This window comes from Anomaloglossus baeobatrachus, chromosome 7, assembly GCF_048569485.1.
Source record: "Anomaloglossus baeobatrachus isolate aAnoBae1 chromosome 7, aAnoBae1.hap1, whole genome shotgun sequence".
NCBI classification, from domain to species: Eukaryota; Metazoa; Chordata; class Amphibia; order Anura; family Aromobatidae; genus Anomaloglossus; species Anomaloglossus baeobatrachus.
In genome coordinates this window covers 250,490,040-250,508,553 of record NC_134359.1, presented here as the reverse complement: position 1 = coordinate 250,508,553, position 18,514 = coordinate 250,490,040, and the positions used below count along the sequence as shown (strand labels likewise).

General features: G+C 45.2%; 1 protein-coding gene across 1 annotated transcript in view; it reads left to right on the top strand.

Annotated features, from left to right (window-relative positions):
- DNAH3 (dynein axonemal heavy chain 3) overlaps positions 1-18,514 on the top strand; it is a 594,186-nt gene that overhangs the window by 48,385 nt on the left and 527,287 nt on the right. Inside the window, exons 4-5 of the mRNA XM_075319752.1 lie at positions 3,077-3,146; positions 8,275-8,455. Of these exons, the coding sequence (XP_075175867.1) occupies positions 3,077-3,146; positions 8,275-8,455 (251 nt within the window). The remainder of the gene's footprint in view (positions 1-3,076; positions 3,147-8,274; positions 8,456-18,514) is intronic.

Genomic DNA, 18,514 nt, shown 5'->3' with positions numbered 1-18,514 from the left:
TGCCGAATTCCATCTGCTTTGGAGGTAGAAATGGGACCCCTTACCTCTTGGGCCCATGTGCGGCCTCACACGTTGCACCAATGATATGTCCGCCCCTGGATAGAGGACTGTAATGATGTGTGCAGTACCCAGACTCCACATAATTTCAGAGAGAATTTCAAGAAGAATGAACAAATATTTTTAACAAATTAACACTTAAAAAACACAATGATTGCTGCTAAATTGTCTGGTTTCATACAATCGGAATAGAACTTCTTTTTAGCATGTCCATTATTGTACCTGCACCCCCTGCAATTTACAGTAGACCATCATATTTTTAGAGGATAAGCTAAGGCTATTGTGGTTGGGCATTGATATTGCCACTGAAAAATGGTGAAAGTAGTAGGAAGTTTACACTACTCTGGTATGGCAACCACTTAGTGCCAATGTGGCGGCATGACCAGGGCCTTTCGAATTGTTTTGCTCAACTCTAGTATGGAGTGTTATTGGTAATTCTGCATTGACTTATAGGGTAGCTAACTTCAATAGGTGACACCAAAGATATATATTTTTTTCTTCCTTCTTGGATAGAGATCATTTTATGTTTTATTTCCCCCACATGGAGAATCACCAATAAGACACACAACTTGTCTCCTTTGAGGGCACAATCAGACGGCCATATAAATTGGAGCAAGACTTGAACAAAGTGGACAGACTGGTTGGCGGTAGTGATGTGCGAACGTGCTTGGTACTCCATTGAGTATTGAGGTGCTTGGGTACTCACGGTGCTCGGCTGAGTAGCACGGGTGTTCACATGTGTTGTCCGTGAAACAATGAGCACGATGCCAGGCTTGCTTCACTGCTTGGTGTGAGCAGACACCCCAGTGTGAGCCATTCGCAGTATCTGAATGGCTTTCACGGGGGTTAAAACAACGTTCTCGGATGTAGCGTGACCAAAAAAAAATGCCCTGCCTACCCCCCACCAGATATGTTCTTTTTATGACTGGCTGTATGTGGGCCAATCATTGACATTCCATAATGCTCATTTCTAGCGTCGTGCTTGCCAGCTCGACTCGAGGAACTAGAATGCAACCATATTAGTGCTCGCCCATAACTAGTTGGTGGGTCTCCCTACCCAAGTGTGACAGCTTCCTGTATTTCTATGCAATTGTCAAACCCAGGTTGGGAGACCTGCCAACCAGTTTGTGCATTGAGTTCCGGTCTCGCTCTGATTTATATGGCCATCTGACTTTGCTCTTATGAGAACTAGATCCTCTCCGAAGGTGCATCGAGGCTGTCTCATTCAGCCAGCTGAACACTGCTGCAGATGGGTGTCTCTGCTTGGCTGATGTTGAGACAAAGCTAGTTAAAGGGGCTTAAAGTGGTTTAGCGCTAATAGCTTTCTGGCCAGCACTGGCTTAACATAATAAGATCAGTTAACACCTACAGTAAGAGGGATATACAAAAATGCTCAACACAGTGAAAGAAAAAAAAATATTCTCATTTTCACAAGGAAAGACTAGAAGCAATGGGATGAAACTGACGGGGAGGAGACACAGATTAGATATTAGAAAATAACTTTTTGACAGTGAAGGTGATCAACGAGTGGAACAGGCTGCCACGAGAGGTTGTGAGTAGTGTTGAGCGGACCCGAACTGTAAAAATCCGGATCCGCGCGGTTTCAGCGTCCGATCCGGGTCAGACCCGGACCCAGGAATCCGGCTGCACGATCCGGATCTGGATTTTTTTCTCTCTCTCCCTCTCCCTCTCTCTCTTTCTCTTTCTCTCTCTTTCTCTCTCTCTCTCTCTCTCTCTCCCTCTCTCTCCCTCTCTCTCTCCCTCTCTCTCCCTGTCTCCCTCTCTCTCTCCCTCTCTCTCCCTCCCTCTCTCTCCCTCTCTCTCTTTCTCTCTCTCTCTCCCTCTCTCTCCCTCTTTCTCCCTCTCTCTCTCTCCCTCTTTCTCCCTCTCTCTCTCTCCCTCTCTCTCCCTCTCTCTCTCCCTCTCTCTCCCCCTCTCTCCCTCTCTCTCCCTCTGTCTTTCTCCCTCTCTCTCTCTCTCACTCTCTCTCTCTCTCTCTCCTCCCCCATTCACATATATAGAGCCGGATTCCGGATCGGATCCGGACTTCTTTGTCAACCCGATCCGGATCCGCCGGACCTGGATTATGGCCAGTCCGCTCAACTCTAGTTGTGAGTTCTCCTTCAATGGAAGTCTTTAAAAAGAGGTTGGACGGACATCTGTCTGGGATGATTTAGTGAATCCTGCTTTGAGCAGGGGGTTGGACTAAATGACCCAGGAGGTCCATTCCATCTCTAATATTCTATGATTCTATGATTCTATGAATCTGCTGACTAAATATGAATGTATACCACCTACACTGACTCGAATAAAGAGCAAACTGCCCAAAGAGTGCCCAAAATAATTTGTCCTAATTTCATCTCCCCTTGTGGACACGCAGCTTCTACAGCTGATCCATCGTGGGGCTTGTGTGTCATAACAATGTTACGTGGGCCCTGGGAACTTGATTTCAGATGTCGCTGGGACCGCGTCCGCACCAGAGATGAGTATGGGCTTATTTAATTTTACGGACGCGAACAAGGGGAATGAGAAGGGGTTGTCCAAGTAGTGGGCAACCCCTTTAATAAAAAAAAATTATTTTGTTTAATCCTTGTGTCGTTTGTTCCTCATTTGGGCTAGTGTTATATAGTTACATAGGCTGAGAAACATCTGATTGCATGATTTTAAGCCAGCACTAGCTATTAGAGGCTAGAAAGCTATAAGGTAGAATCCCCTTTTTAAAGGCTAAGTGCCTCCAGTAGGAAGTACCAGCGAATCTTGGTATTTTTGTGCTGACTTCCAGGGTTATTAGCTGTATATCTCTGACTCTAGTTCCCTCCCATCTACAATCCAGATCAGAATACATTGTGATAAGTGGTGTTGATCAATTGGCAAATGATACTTTACACTGGTAACATAAAAAATAGTGATTTTAGGATGATGGTAATGTAAGCTACTATGACTCATGTCCTCTGTGGATGTTCGTATGCTCTTACCTTTGTAGGAACAAGCTGTCAGTTTCCTTAACTAATAGATTCAGCTTCAAAGGATGTTTCATGCCTCTCGAAAAAGTTAAAACTGTCTCCCCGGAGCAAACGTAACACTGATAGGTAATAAAGCTTATTTCTCATAGAAACACAATGCTGCTATAGACTCCTCTGAAGCACTATTATACACATGGGGTCATATTTTAACTCTTGTACAATGATTTCTAGATAATTACTAGAATCATATACAGTACCTTGAAAACGTATTCATGCCCCGTGAATTTTTACACATTTATTTTGCATTGCACCCACAAACTTAAATGTACTTTATTGGGATTTTATGTGACAACACAAAGTAGAAAGTAATGATGAACGGGCACTACCATGCTCGGGTGCTCAGTACTTGTAACTAGTGATGAGCAGGCACTTCCATGTTCGGGTGCTCGGTACTGGTAACTAGTGATGTGTGGGCACTACCATGCTCAGGTGCGCAGTACTGGTAACTAGTGATGAGCGGGCACTACCATGCTCGGGTGGTCAGTACTCGTAACTAGTGATGAGCAGGCACTACCATGCTCGGGTGCTCAGTACTTGTAACTAGTGATGAGCAGGCACTTCCATGTTCGGGTGCTCGGTACTGGTAACTAGTGATGAGTGGGAACTACCATGCTGAGGTGCTTTGTACTCATAACTAGTGATGAGCGGGCACTACTATGCTCAGGTGCTTTGTACTCATAACTAGTGATGAGTGGGCACTACCATGCTCAGGTGCTCGATACTCGTAACTAATGATGAGCGAGCACTACTATAATCGGGTGCTCGTAATTCGTGATGAGCAGGCATTACCATGCTCAGGTGCTCGGTACTCGTAAAGAGCAGTCGGACGGGCTTGACTCGTGTACCAAGTATAATCGAAGTCAATAGGAAACTCAGGTTTTTCCCTAAAAATGCTCGAGTTCCCTATTGACTTTCATTATATACTATACGCAGTCGAGACCGTTCAACTGCTCATTACAAGTCCTGAGCACCCGAGCATGGTAGTGCTCTCTCTTCACTAGTTACAAGTACCCGAGCATGGTAGTGCATACTCATCACTAGTTACGAGTACTGAGCCCCTGAGCATGGTAGTGCCCGCTCATCACTAGTTACAAGTACCGAGCACCTGAGCATGGTAGTGCCCGCTCATCACTAGTTACGAGTACTAAGCACCTGAGCATGGTAGTGCTCGCTCATCACTAGTTACGAGTACTGAGCACCTGAGCATGGTAGTGCCCGCTCATCACTAGTTACGAGTACTGAGCACCTGAGCATGTAGTGCCCGCTCATCACTAGTTACGAGTACTGAGCACCCGAGCATGGTAGTGCATACTCATCACTAGTTACGAGTACTGAGCCTCTGAGCATGGTAGTGCCCGCTCATCACTAGTTACCAGTACTGAGCACCCGAGCATGGTAGTGCCCGCTCATCACTAGTTACAAGTACTGAGCACCCGAGCATGGTAGTGCCCGCTCATCACTAGTTACGAGTACCGAGCACCCGAGCGAGCATGGTAGTACAGCAGAAGCTATCTGGTGATTTTCTAGTACAATACTAATGTTATCTTTAAATAGGGCTTAAGGAGACCTTTCAGGATCGTAAATTTTATTCTTATTATCTTGTTGTAGGCTCTGAGAATTCAGTGGGATGTAGTAACTAGTCAAGCATATGTAAATACAAACTGTATATTCACTGCTCCCTGCATGTACTTCTAAGGGCTGGCATCAGTGATAGTATATCTGAGGTGAATTTCCACTGCTGTTCCCACCCATGCTCCCTCCCACCTCTCAGCAGTAATATTGAATGCCCTGGGAGGTGGGAGGGGGAAGCAGTGAATGTGCAAATTGTATTTACATACAGTTGACTAGCATGCTGGAGACAATAAATTCTAAAGCCCCCATCACACATAGCGAGATCGCTAGCGAGATCGTTGAAACGTCACAGGTTTTGTGACGTATCAGCGACCTCGCCAGCGATATCGCTGTGTCTGACAAGCAGGAGAGAGCGGTCGTGTGCTGCGAGGTCGCTGATTGTGATAAAACGATCAGGACCATTTTTTGCTCGTCGGTTTCCCGCTGTGCAGCACGCATCGGCGTGTTTGATGGCGGGAGACCAACCAGCGCCGGTTCTGAGTGTGCAGGGCGCCGTCGTTACACGGGTCGCTGGTGGTTGATGGCTGGTCGCTAGTCACTGTGGAGATCTGCTTGATTGACAGCTCGACATCGATCATGTAGCGACATTCCAGCGATCCCTGCCAGGTCGGGTTGTTGGTGGGATTGCTGCTACATCGCTATGTGTAACAGGACCTTAAGGAGCTTACAGCAAGATAACAGGATAAGGTAGAACAATAAAACTTACTGCCCCTGAAAGGTCACCTTAATCTCTCTTTAATGATAACATTAGTATTGCATTACAAAATCACCTGACAGATTCCCTTTAAACTTACCTTCCAGAGGCTTCACCTCTTACCGGTGCCTCTTAAGTTCTGTGGCACCATCTTGTGCCCATAACCTCTGACAATAAAACTTACTGGCCCTGAAAGGTCACCTTAAGCCCTATTTAAAGATAATATTAGTTTCGTACTACAAAATCATCTGACAGATTCCCTTTAAACTCACCTTCCGGAGGCTTCACTTCTTACCGGTGCTGCTCTGGTTCCATGGCACCATCTTGTGACCTTAACTTCTCACTGGACGGAAGTCAGTAGTTACATCACAAATACTCAATATAAGTCTCTGAGAGCCAGAATGAGGACAGAACGAGGTTCTCGTAGACTAGTAATGAGTTGTGAACTCTAGTGCGTTCCATATAACACTAGAGCTGCTGGCAGATCACAAATCACCAAAGATCGACCGGAAAGAGTTCAAGCCACCAGAAGGTGAGTATGAGACAGAGGTCATAGGTGAGTATGAGACAGAGGTCATTTAAAGTGCCACTCCAGCTGTTAAATAGAAGAAAACCTTGCAGTGGTGCTTTAAACAAGCTGTTGGTTACTACCGTTTAGCATTAGTTCACACATAGCTAGGTAATGTTGGAGTGGGGGAGCAGTGAATGTGCAAATTGTATTTACATACAGTTGACTAGCATGCTGGAGACAATGAATTCTAAGGAGCTTACAGCAAGATAGCAGGATAAGGTAGAACAATAAAACTTACTGCTCCTGAAAAGTCTCCTTAAGCACTATTTAAAGATAAAATTAGTATTGTACTACAAAATCACCTGACAGATTCCCTTTAAACTCACCTTCCAAAGGCTTCATCCCCATACCGGTGCTGCTCTGGTTTCGTAGCACTATCTCGTGCCCGTAACTTTTCCCTGGATGGAAGTCAGAAGTTACGTCACAAGTGCTCAATATAAGTCTCTGAGAGAAAGAATGAGGCCAGAACAAGGCTCTCATAGATTTGTAATGAGTTGTAACCTCCAGTGGAGCTGCTGACAGGTCACAAATCCCAGGAGACCAACTGGAAAAAGGTGAAGTCACCAGAAGGTGAGTATCAGACAGGGGGCATTTAAAGTGCCAAGCCCAGCTATGCAATAGAAGAAAACCTTGGTGCTTTAAAAAGGCTGTTGGTTACTACCGTTAAGCATTCATCCACACATAGCTACACTGTGTGCGGAATTATTAGGCAAATGAGTATTTTGATCACATGATACTTTTTATACATGTTGTCCTACTCCACGCTGTATAGGGTGAGAGCCAACTACCAATTAAGTAAATCAGGTGATGTGCATCTCTGTAATGATGAGGGGTGTGGCGTAATGACATCAACACCCTATATAAGGTGTGCTTAATTATTAGGCAACTTCCTTTCCTATGGCAAAATGGGTCAGAAGAGAGATTTGATGGGCACTGAAAAGTCCAAAATTGTGAGATGTCTTGCAGAAGGATGCAGCAGTCTTTAAATTGCTGTGAAAGTGATCACCGAACAATCAAGCGTTTCATGGCAAATAGCCAAAAGGGTCGCAAGAAGCGTATTGAGCAATAAAGGCGCAAAATAACTGCCCATGAATTGAGGAAAATCAAGCGTGAAGCTGCCAAGATGCCATTTGCCACCAGTTTGGCCATATTTCAGAGCTGCAACGTTACTGGAGTATCAAAAAGCACAAGGTGTGCCATACTCAGGGACATGGCCAATGTAAGGAAGGCTGAAAAACAACCACCTCTGAACAAGAAACACAAGATAAAACGTCAAGACTGGGCCAAGATATATCTTAAGACTGATTTTTCAAAGGTGTTATGGACTTATGAAATGAGAGTGACTCTTGATGGGCCAGATGGATGGGACAGAGGCTGGATCAGTAAAGGGCAGAGAGCTCCACTCCGACTCAGATGCCAGCAAGGTGGAGGTGGGGGTACTGGTTTGGGCTGGGATCATCAAAGATGAACTTGTGGGACCTTTTCGGGTTGAGGATGGAGTGAAGCTCAACTCCCAGACCTACTGCCAGTTTTTGGAAGACAACTTCTTCAAGCAGTGGTAGAGGAAAAAGTCGGTATCGTTCAAGAAAAACATGATTTTCATGCAGGACAATGCTCCATCACATGCATCCAACTACTCCACAGCGTGGCTGGTCAGTAAAGGTCCAAAAGATGAAAAAATAATGTCATGGCCCCCTTGTTCACCTGATCTGAACCCCATAGAGAACCTCTGGTCCCTCATAAAATGTGAGATCTACAGGAAGGAAAAACAGTACACCTTTCGGAGCAGTGTCTGGAGGCTGTGGTGGCTGCTGCATGCAATGTTGATCGTAAACAGTTTAAGCAACTGACAGAATCTATGGTAGGCTTTGAGTGTCATCATAAAGAAAGGTGGCTATATTGGTCACTAATTTTTTGGGGTTTTGTTTTTGCATGTCAGAAATGTTTATTTCTAAATTTTGTGCAGTTATATTGGTTTACCTGGTGAAAATAAACAAATGAGATGGGAATATATTTGGTTTTTATTAAGGTTACCTAACAATTCTGCACAGTAATAGTTACCTGCACAAACAGATATCCTCCTAAGATAGCCAAATCTAAAAAAAAAACCCGCTCCAACTTCCAAAAATATTAAGCTTTGATATTTATGAGTCTTTTGGGTTGATTGAGAACATAGTTGTCGATGAATAATAAAAAAATCCCCTAAAATACAAGGGTAAATATTACATTGAATAGGTATTGTTGTTATAATTGCTCAATGTGATGGCTAGAAATAATTTCCTTTTGTTATTATGCAGATGGATAGCCAGGCATAGCTCTTTAGAGCCGCTGTCTGTAGATGAGAGCACACAACAGAGCCAGACCGTGACCTACCCAGAGAGTAGGCCCATTACTCCAGAGGAACAATTACACATTATGCTGCAACATGAAGCCGATACAGAAAAACAACAGGACAAGCCGACTCAAAGAGACATGGAGGTGAGAGCGTATAGATGGCGGCATTATTAATGGGGTAGTACACGAGGACCTTCTGTACGTCTCCTGACACCAAATCCTGTCTCTTAGCTCAATTCCTAAATAGATTTTTATATATTGTCATACCAGATTCAATAACACATTTACCCTTATTTAAGGATTTGATGAATTTGTAGTTAAAGGCAACCTTTCACTAATGCAAGTTTTTCCTACCCATTCCATCTTTTGGATACCCTTTAAATGTATTTAAATAGGTATTAGATGTGCCCAAGTTGCAATTTAAAGTCCAACAGTTAAAAGGGTTGTCCACTACTTTAAGATTGATGGCCTATCCTTAGGGGTACTTTGCACGTTGCGACATCGCTACTGCGATGTCGTCGGGGTCAAATCAAAAGTGATGCATATCCAGCGCCGGTAACGACGTCGCAACGTGTAAAGCCTAGAGGCACCGATAAACGATCGCAAAAGCGGCGTAAATCAGTGATCTGTGTAGAGTCGGTCATTTTCATAATTTCGCTGCAGCGACAGGTACGATGTTGTTCCTCATTCCTGCGGCAGCACACATTGCTGTGTATGAAGCCGCAGGAGCGAGGAACTTCTCCTTACCTGCCTCCACCGGCTATGCGGAAGGAAGGAGGTGGGCGGGATGTTTACGTTCTGCTCATCTCCGCCCCTCCGCTTCTATTGGCCACCTACCGTGTGACCCGTCGCCTTAGGAAGGAGGCGGGTCGCCGGCCAGAGCGACGTCTCAGGGCAGGTAAGTGCACGTGACGCTGCCGTAGCGATAATGTTCGCTACGGCAGCTATCACAAGATATCGCTGCTGCGACGGGGGCGGGGACTATCGCACTCAGGATCGCAAGCAACGGCTTGCGATGTCGTAGTGTGCAAAGTACCCCTTACGGTCGGTCATCAATGTCTGATTGGCCGTGGTCTGACACCCAGTACCCTCGCCGATCAGCTGTTCTCGGTGCCAGCAGTGGGCAGATAGAAATACACAGTTCCGGAGCTGCTCCGTTTTCTGACGGCGGCCGGGTACTGTCACGCATGTGACCAGCAGGGTTCACATAGTACCTGATAAACCCCCAGAAGATGTTACAACACATAGGGGTCACGATACAATGGAGGTCCCGGCCACTAGGCAAAGGGATGAGGGGGAACCTCCTGAACTCACCTCAAGCTGACTTCTGAGCTCCCTAGCGTCCCTATACAGGTTCTTTCAACCTGTCAGGAGCAGGATACCTTGGACCCTCAGCTGGCCCTAAACTCACCTTGCCTAGTGAGTAGGCCAATCAATACACTACAGTAGATTCGCCACTACAATACAGAGACACAAGGGAAGGAATACAAACAGGGGAAATAGACAAGGGAAAACACTCCTGGCGGCTTCAGTGCAGGAACACCACTGCTGTACACAAGACACACTTCTTCCAGAGCACGCTCCTTCCAAAGTGAACCACATAGAAATGAGGATTCCGTTTCTATCACAGGCATTATGTGATCATATCACATGCCTTAAATAGGGAAGGGAAGTGATCCCAAAGAGCCACACCTGAGATTGAAAGCTACAGCCTGCAGCCAGGCATGAAAGGGTGCTTAACCCTTGCAGCTCCACAAGGAAAGATATGTTATTAAATAACAGCAGTGGACCTGGCAGCAGCAAGGCGCTGTGAGTTACCTTTTGACACAAGATTCACCCAGGGTCTCCCCTGAGCAAGATACACTCATGATAGGTACTGCACATCCACCTCCCATTTAAATCAATAGAAGGTGGATGTGCAGTATCCATCCGCCACCGCTATTAGAAGACACGGCAGCTACGGAACTGAGCATTTCCGGCCCCCTGCTGCCGCTGCCTAGACCAAAAACAGCCGATCGGCGGGGTTGCCATGTGTCGGACCCCCATCAATCAGACATCGATGATATATCCGAAGGATAGGCCATCAATGTAAAAGTAGTGGATAACCTCTTTAAGTTGACACTGTAACCTTCTGCCTGGCTTAACATGCACTGCGCAAAGCTGATAGCAAAGGTACAGTTTTATGTCAGCCTTATATACTGAAATGGCTCTAAAGTAGGAAGAGTCAAGTTAGCAGGAGCTGATGACTCTAAGCTTCTTTAGTGGACTAGTTGGCTGCCATTGATATATGTGGTATCCTCTGTTCCTTCCACGTATTGGAGGCCATTTATTCAGTCTACCTTGTTTTCACTTCAAGGCCATCTGAAAGTTGTCCTCTTCTAGAGTACAAAATACGGAGATTTTGTTCACCTCTAGAACATCTTGCCATGTTAATTCACTTAAAGGGGTTTTCCAGGCATAGAAATAAATAAAACAAAAATATTTCTTTTATAAAAACATTATAAATGCATTTAAATGGACTCTGTCACCAGGTTTTTGCTATGTAATCTGAGAGCAGCATAATGTAGACACAGAGACCCTGATTCCAACAATCTGTAATTTACTGGTTTGCATGCTTTAATTTTGATAAAACTGTTTTATCACAAGAAGATTATCATTGGAAAACTAGTAAACCTGCTGCATGTAGTCCCCCCATATTTATGAGCTCTGTATAACCCAGCCCCACCACTGATCAACCTGGTGACAGATTCCCCTTAATTAGCAAACTACGCATGTTTTGTCTTTGGAGGTAATCAATATGAAATTAAAATAGTTGCACTGACAAAAACAAGTTCTGGAGTGTGAATAGGACAGGTGCCTGTGAGCATGTACAGTAGGAAGCTCTGTTCCTGTGCCTGGATATAACTTTTACCATATTCTGTCAAGCTATCCCCAAGTCAGAACACAGTTCACAAGACAAGGTTTACAGCAGTGTGATCAGCCTCTTCTTACCTCAGCACCCCTAGTACCTCCAGTATTAGAACAGAAAGAAGCGTGATCAGCAGTGTGAACTTACCTCATGACTTCTGTTATCTCCAGTATTAGGTCAGATAAACATGGATGACAGCAGTGTGACCAGCCTCTTCTTACCTTCCGACACCTGTTATCGCCAATATTACATCAGATATACAGGGTGGAAATTAGTGTCAGCAGTCACTCCTGGTATCTCCAGTATAAGATCAGAGAGACAGGGTGGAGCGCAGTGTTAGCAGCCTCTTCTTACCTCAGTACTCCTGTTATCGCCAGTATTAGATCAAGAAAGACAGGGTGAACATCAATGTGAGCAGCCTTTTCTTACCTTGGCACTCCTGGTATCTCCAGTATTAACTCAGATGAACAGGGTGGACAGCAGTGTGAGCAGCCTCTTCTTATCTCAGTACTCCTGGTATCTCCAGTGTTAGATCAGACAGACAGGGTGCACAGCAGTGTAAACAGCCTCTTCTTACCTCAATACTCCTGTTATCTCCACTATTAGATCAGATAGACAGAGTGGACAGCAGTGTTAGCAGCCTCTTCTTACCTCAGTACTCCTGTTATCTCCAGTATTAGATCAGATAGACAGAGTGGACAGCAGTGTGAGCAGACTCTTCTTATCTCAGTATTCCTGTTATCTTTAGTATTAGATAAGATAGACAGAGTGGACAGCAGTGTGAGAAGCCTCGTCTTACCTCAGTACTCCTGGTATCTCCAGTATTAGATCAGATAGACATGGATGACAGCAGTGTGAGCAACATCGTCTTACCTAATCACTCCAGGTATCATCAGAATATCCAGTAGAACGCTGTCTGAGGAAAAATCGGACATGTGCACTGCCCCATGGAGTAACATTAGTCTAAGTGCAATCTGATGTTTTGTCGGATCACTCTCGGGCGTAAAATACGTTGGTGTGAGGGATTCCTAAGGGTAGGTCATGAATATCCTCTGACTCCAGAACTATGTAAAAAAGGAGTTGATGATTGCTACATCTGATGCTGAGCTACTGCTCAGGACATGCTGACTCCCCCAGTTCTGAGTGTGCACCCCCGGCAGATATGCTAAGTGTTATGATGTACATTAATCTTGCAGGAAGTGAATGCAAAAACAGAAGTTTACTTGAGAAGAAATATTATATAATCAACACATCCCTCACAAGAGAGAAATCTGCATGATTATAACCGCTCCTAACGAGAAGTGAATTTACATAACGAGAACAGCTCTTCATTTGGGGGAAGCTCGATACACATCGCAACAGGGCAATAAGATCGCGGCATCCGCTGCATTTACAGGCAGGAAACAGTCTGCTGCTGGGGCTCAGTCTGCATCCGAAAAATATCATTCTCATTTACTGCAATCAATATCCGTGAACAGTCTATACTCCTACTATTTCTTCCCTTGTGGGTGATAAAAGTGGTGAATTATACAGTAGTTTATACCAAGGCTGTCTATAATATTTTGCATACTGCTGAGCAGAAAATCTTACTGATTCTGAAAAGTTACTGCCCTTGCTCCAATATAGAGTTGTAGTATTATGCTGTGTGAGGTCGTGATCACCTATATTGTAAATGGCCGCTATGTATCACAGTGGAGGAGGTCTTCTGCAATGTAAAACCTCAAAAATTTACTATGGGACTTGTAGTTTCACAAGTCTTGTTGAATGTATTATGGGCCAGTTGTACGAATTATCAGAGTGCTGGGCAGCTCTGGCTATTCACATACCTCCACCCATGGGTGTGTCTGGTCTGATATGTGAGACTGGTTGCTTAGTCACATAGTGTCACGGGGTACATACGGATGGAAGAGGGGCTCAAAGGCTGACCCTAAGGCTGGGGCCCCTGTACTGTCCCTTATATCAAAGGTAAATTTGATGGTAGCCAGGTTTGAGCCCCCAACGTGACCCTATCTCTTGTCTGAGCCCTAATACTACACTCCCCCACACTGGGAGCTGGCCGGGAACCCAGAAACCAAAACCCCACAAATAGGCATAAACAAGGGTAAACGAAAACTCGCACACACTGCACTTAAACACGAAGGGGGGGGCAGTATGTGAAGAGGGGAGTAACGCAAAAGGATTAGGGAATTAACACACAACTGGAGAACTCACACACCACGCAAAACCGCAACTTGTAGATCACCATAAAACAGGATAAACACAGGAACCGAGGAGCAAAGCTATATCTGTCACTCAGCTTCAGTATCCAGATCCTTATAAAGGGTGAAGGCAGCAGGTGATCAGCAGCCTGAGCTCCCAGCAGATGATCATAAGCCAGCAGCGATTAACTCCTGCTGAATTTGAGAGCATCGAAGCCAGAACTAGCCGATGCCCACGAGAGGCTGAGCAACTAAGTGAACCCAGGCTGTTTGTCTGACTCTGCAGTGTGAACTGAGTCTGACACAGCCATGACACGTTGTCAACCAAGTGAAACGTTGAACACCCCACAAAACATGGCCTCTGTGTGTGCTTGTAAGCAGTTTACTTCCTGGAGGCCCCCAGTAAGGAGTCCATGTGTGTTAATAGCTGGCTGCAGACTCCCCTGAAGACACACTGGCTAGGAGGCCACGTGTGTGTGGAGCTTGTGGTCATTCTGAGCTTAGGAAGCTGGAGTCCTTCTGAGGATCTGGACTGACAGGAGTCAGTGTCTGGAGCAAGTCACAGTTCCTGGTGTGTGATCGAGGTGAGGCAGTCTTCCTAAGTGTCCATTGGAGCCTTGCTCAAGCTCCAGAAAGGTAACCTCACAAAAGAGGGTTGTATACTGACCGAGGTCAGTGAGTGGCCAGTGCTATACCTCCACTGGAATACTGCTCAGAGGGATTGTATCCAAAGCCGTGAAGGTGTACCCACAGATGAAACAGGCTGTCATATACCCTGTTTGTGTTACTTTGTAGCCGCAAGAAGTCCTTTGTTATATTGCTTCAGTGCTGGTTTATGTGTGTGAATTAATGATGAACGCATTTCAAAATACTCGCGATACTTATAACGAGTACTGTCTAATACTCACGTATTCATTTCAAATAGTGTGTGCACTGCAAGTCAATGAAGAATACTGGCAATGTAACGAGTAACCCGAATGCCGTACTATTTGTTACTCGCACGAAAAGTACGGCATTCGGGTTACTCGTTACATTGCGAGTTTTCCCCATTGACTTGCATTGCACACACTATTCGGAATGAATACGCAAGTATTAGACTGTACTCGTTACGAGTATCGCAAATCTGAGTATTTCGAAACTCGCTCATCATTAGTGTAAATAAACCAACTGAACTGTTTAAATAGACTAAGGCACACAGGAATGGTTTTCTATTAGCCAAGCGAGTATCCCCCAGTACATTCAGTGAGCGCAGCCTCACAATGGCGATTATTGAAGGGAATGGTAATCAGTGATTGGCCAGGTACTGACGACCGTATTTTTTTAACATCTGAGTAAATCAGATCAATTGTGCTAATCATACCTCTTATGAAGTTAGCTTTTTCCCTCATTTTGCTTCCTTTTGCAACCCTCCAGCCCTTACTAAGACCATTTTACAGGTATTTTAGAGTAGCAACGTTTGGAGCCCCATTGACTTCTATGGGGTCTGTAGTCAAGTATCGGTCAAGTTCAGGTACCAAATCAAACTTTTAACTATAGTTCTTCTGAACCCGGGGAACCCGAACATCCACAGGTCCATTCATCCCTGCCTCATTTATTTGTCTTAACAGGGCTTAGTAAAAAAAATGAATGTCTTCACGAGAACCTCTTTAGGCAGAAAGTCAAGGGTACTTCAGTGTTTCTCACTGGAGAAGTCAATCTGTCAAGCCATCATCAGATGGTCTTGGGCTAGTTTGGGGGTGCAGGTGTCTAAAGAATCTCTCCATCTTTAAGGCTACATGCGCACGCTGCGTTTTTTGCCATGTTTTTGCCGCATTTTTTGGTGCAGTTTTGTTGTCAGAACTTTCTGACATGTGACTTCCCAGCAAAGTCTATCAGAAGTCAGATTTGCTGTGCGCACATTGCAGTTTATTTGTCAGCGTTTTTTTTGTCAAACAATTGTGACAAAAAAGATGCAGCATGTTCATTCTTTCTTGCGTTTTTGTTAACATTTGTCACACATTGAAATCAATGAGGGCATCAAAAACGCAGGAAAAATGCATGCTATCAAATTGGTGTGTTTTGCATGCTTTTTACCTGCGGTTTTGTCAACAAAAACGCAGCTCACCAACTTAGTTCCAGAATAACAAAATCAATGCTGGAGTGATTTTGACATTCCGGTGTTTGTGTGTCGTGTCCGTGTGTCGGTGCCGTGTCAGTGTCAGTGTGGTGCCTGTGTCAGTGTCAGTGTGGTGCCCGTACCCATGTCTGTGAGTGTCGGTGCCATGTCAGTGTCGGTGTATCGGTCTCGGTCTCCCTTGCGCTCTCTCTCTTTGTCCCCAAGCACTACATACTCACCAATCACCGGCTGTCACGCTGCTCCCCCGCCTCTCATCTTCTTGCCGATCCGCTCATTAGCCTCATACATATTGACTCCTCCCCCTCTCTGTGATTGGTTGCAGGCAGAGAGCTGTCACTAAGCATGAGGGATCGTCTGACTGCAACCAATCACAGCCGCCGGTGGGCGTGTCTAAATTGTACAGCGCTAAAGAGAGTCGCTCTATCAGCAGTGGAGGTCTCCAGCTATGACAGTAAACCACCCAAGTGACTGAAGTGATCAGCGGTATAGGTGGTGCCGTCACTCAGGTGTTTGCTGTCACAGCTCGAGTCCTCCATCTGTGAGCGCACATCAGGCCTGAAGTGAGCCGCAGCTGGAGGACTCACGTGAGTGATGAACGCGTGGCTCACCTCAGTAGCGGCCTGAACCGCAGTGAACCCGGCCGTGACGTCATTGCTGCGACACCCGCCGTACTGCGGGACCCGTAGCTGTGACGTCCGGGGTTCACCCTAGTTTATTCTGATCACTATGGCTCTGTCCACACTCACAGCTGGCAGCCATGCTGTATGGCAACTGGCTGTAACAGGACAGGGATGTAGCAGAGCTGGAAGTGTCGTGGGACCTCGTGTGGATTATTTCTGACCTGGAGGGGTGTTTTGGGGGTTAATAAAGTGGTGAAAGAGGGTGGCTTTTTATTTTATTTCAAATAAAGGATTTTCTTGGCTGTTTGTGGTTATTTACTTTCACTTACAGATTAGTGATGTGGGGTGTCTCATAGACGCATGACATCACTAACCTAGGGCTTAGTGGCAGCTATGGGCTGCTGCCATTAACTCCTTTTTACCCCGATTGCCACCGCACCAGGGCAACGGGAAGAGCCGGGTCCAGCGCAAGAATTGGCGCATCTTATGGATGCGCCACTTCTGGGACGGCTGTGGGCTGCTATTGTTAGGCTGGAAAGGGCCAAATAACGATGGCCTTTCCACCCTAATAATATCAGCCCTCAGTTGTCTGCGGCACCTTGGCTGGTATTAGAAAAATGAGGGGATCTCATATCATTTTTTTTTTAATAAATCAAATAATTAAAAAAAAAGTGTGGGATCCCCTCTATTTTTCATAACCAGCCAAGGTACAGCAGAGAGCTGAGGGTTGCATCCTGCAGCTGCTGCTGTTCCTGTGCTAGATATGAAAAATGGGGGGGACCCCATGTTATTTTTTTACTCCCAAAAATTGGCTATCAAGCTATTCTGTTATTTATTTCTATGTATTCTTTCTGTTCTTTCTTATTATCTAATCTATATGTTCTTATCTATCTATCTATCCATCTAGCTATTCTTTGTTTTTTCTATCTATCATCTATTCTAGCTACCTATCCATTATCCTTTCCTATCATATTTTGTTTCTCCTTTAAAAAAACTCAATGACAAAAACGCACCAAAAACGCACCTACATTGCAACCGTTTTTTTGGGTCATTTCCAGGCTCTCTCTGACAAGGTGCAGTTTTGGCTGCAGTTTGGGTGCAGTTTTGGTTGCAGTTTGTGTGCAGAAAAAACTGCAGCGTGCACATGTAGCATAACTCCTGTCAAATTGCCAGCTTGTAGTCTCCCGAAAAGTCCCTGATTGGTGGCAGGTGTATAGTAGTGGGTAGTTAATAATGAAGTCAGCCTGTTATAAGTATGGCAGTCAGGATGAAACAAGCTGGAGGGTGAGACAGGAATGAAGAAGCAAGGAATGAGACAGGAGCATCACGTAGTAAGAAGGCTGAGGTCAAGGTCAGGGTCACAATTAAGTGTCAAAGATACGGCTAAGGCTGCTCACATACAGGGAGCTCAGCAAGCATTTCACGAGAACAGAGGGAAAAGACATGATTTTTGCATACGTATGCTCAACATTTTAGAATGTCAGCCTCATCTACAGTGCCTGAATGTGGTGCCGTAACTTCCCTAAACCTTCCAAAAAAGTAGACACGGCAATGACAACTCTCAATTCTTCCATGAGGTCTCCTTTTTATTCAGGAGCCTTCAGGATGTAGGTGGAGAATTCACAAGCATGAGTATGCTGCACCACAGTCATCGTTCTGGAGTACATTGCTTACCATAGCGAAGTTATGATCACTTCTCAACCCAAATACAAATAACATTGTTTCCAGATTATAAATTGGCCAATCTAATATAAAAAGCTGAGTGTATGTATATGTATGTGTATGTCCGCTAAAGAAATCCGCACAGTCGCATTTACAATCACAAAATTTTGCACATACACCTCATTTGACTCAGGGAGCGTTATAGACTACGTTATGTTTTGACGGAAAAAATTTAACCCTGCGCTTTGCAGTTATTCACCAAAAAACCTGCTTACATTACAGTCAGTGAAGCTGGGAACTACAGGTCATTAATAGGAGCTGTGATTGGTTGCATTGGCAACAAAGGACATTCTTAGTATAAGAAGCTTAAATGTAAGGTAATATGATTTCTGTGGAGAGATGGCTAGAGAGAGACAGAGAGGCAAGCAGGGAGACAGGCAGAGAGAGGCAGACAGGGAGGCAGAGAGACAGTGAGACAGAGAAACTGTGAGACAGACAGAGAAATAGAGAGACAGAGAGTCAGAGAGAGGCAGACAGGGAGAGAGAGACAGGGAATGAGAGACAGGGAGAGAGAGAGGCAGACAGGGAGAGGGACAGAGAGGCAGACAGGGAGAAGGACAGAGAGGCAGACAGGGAGAAGGACAGAGAGGCAGACAGGGAGAAGGACAGAGAGGCAGACAGGGAGAGGGACAGAGCGGC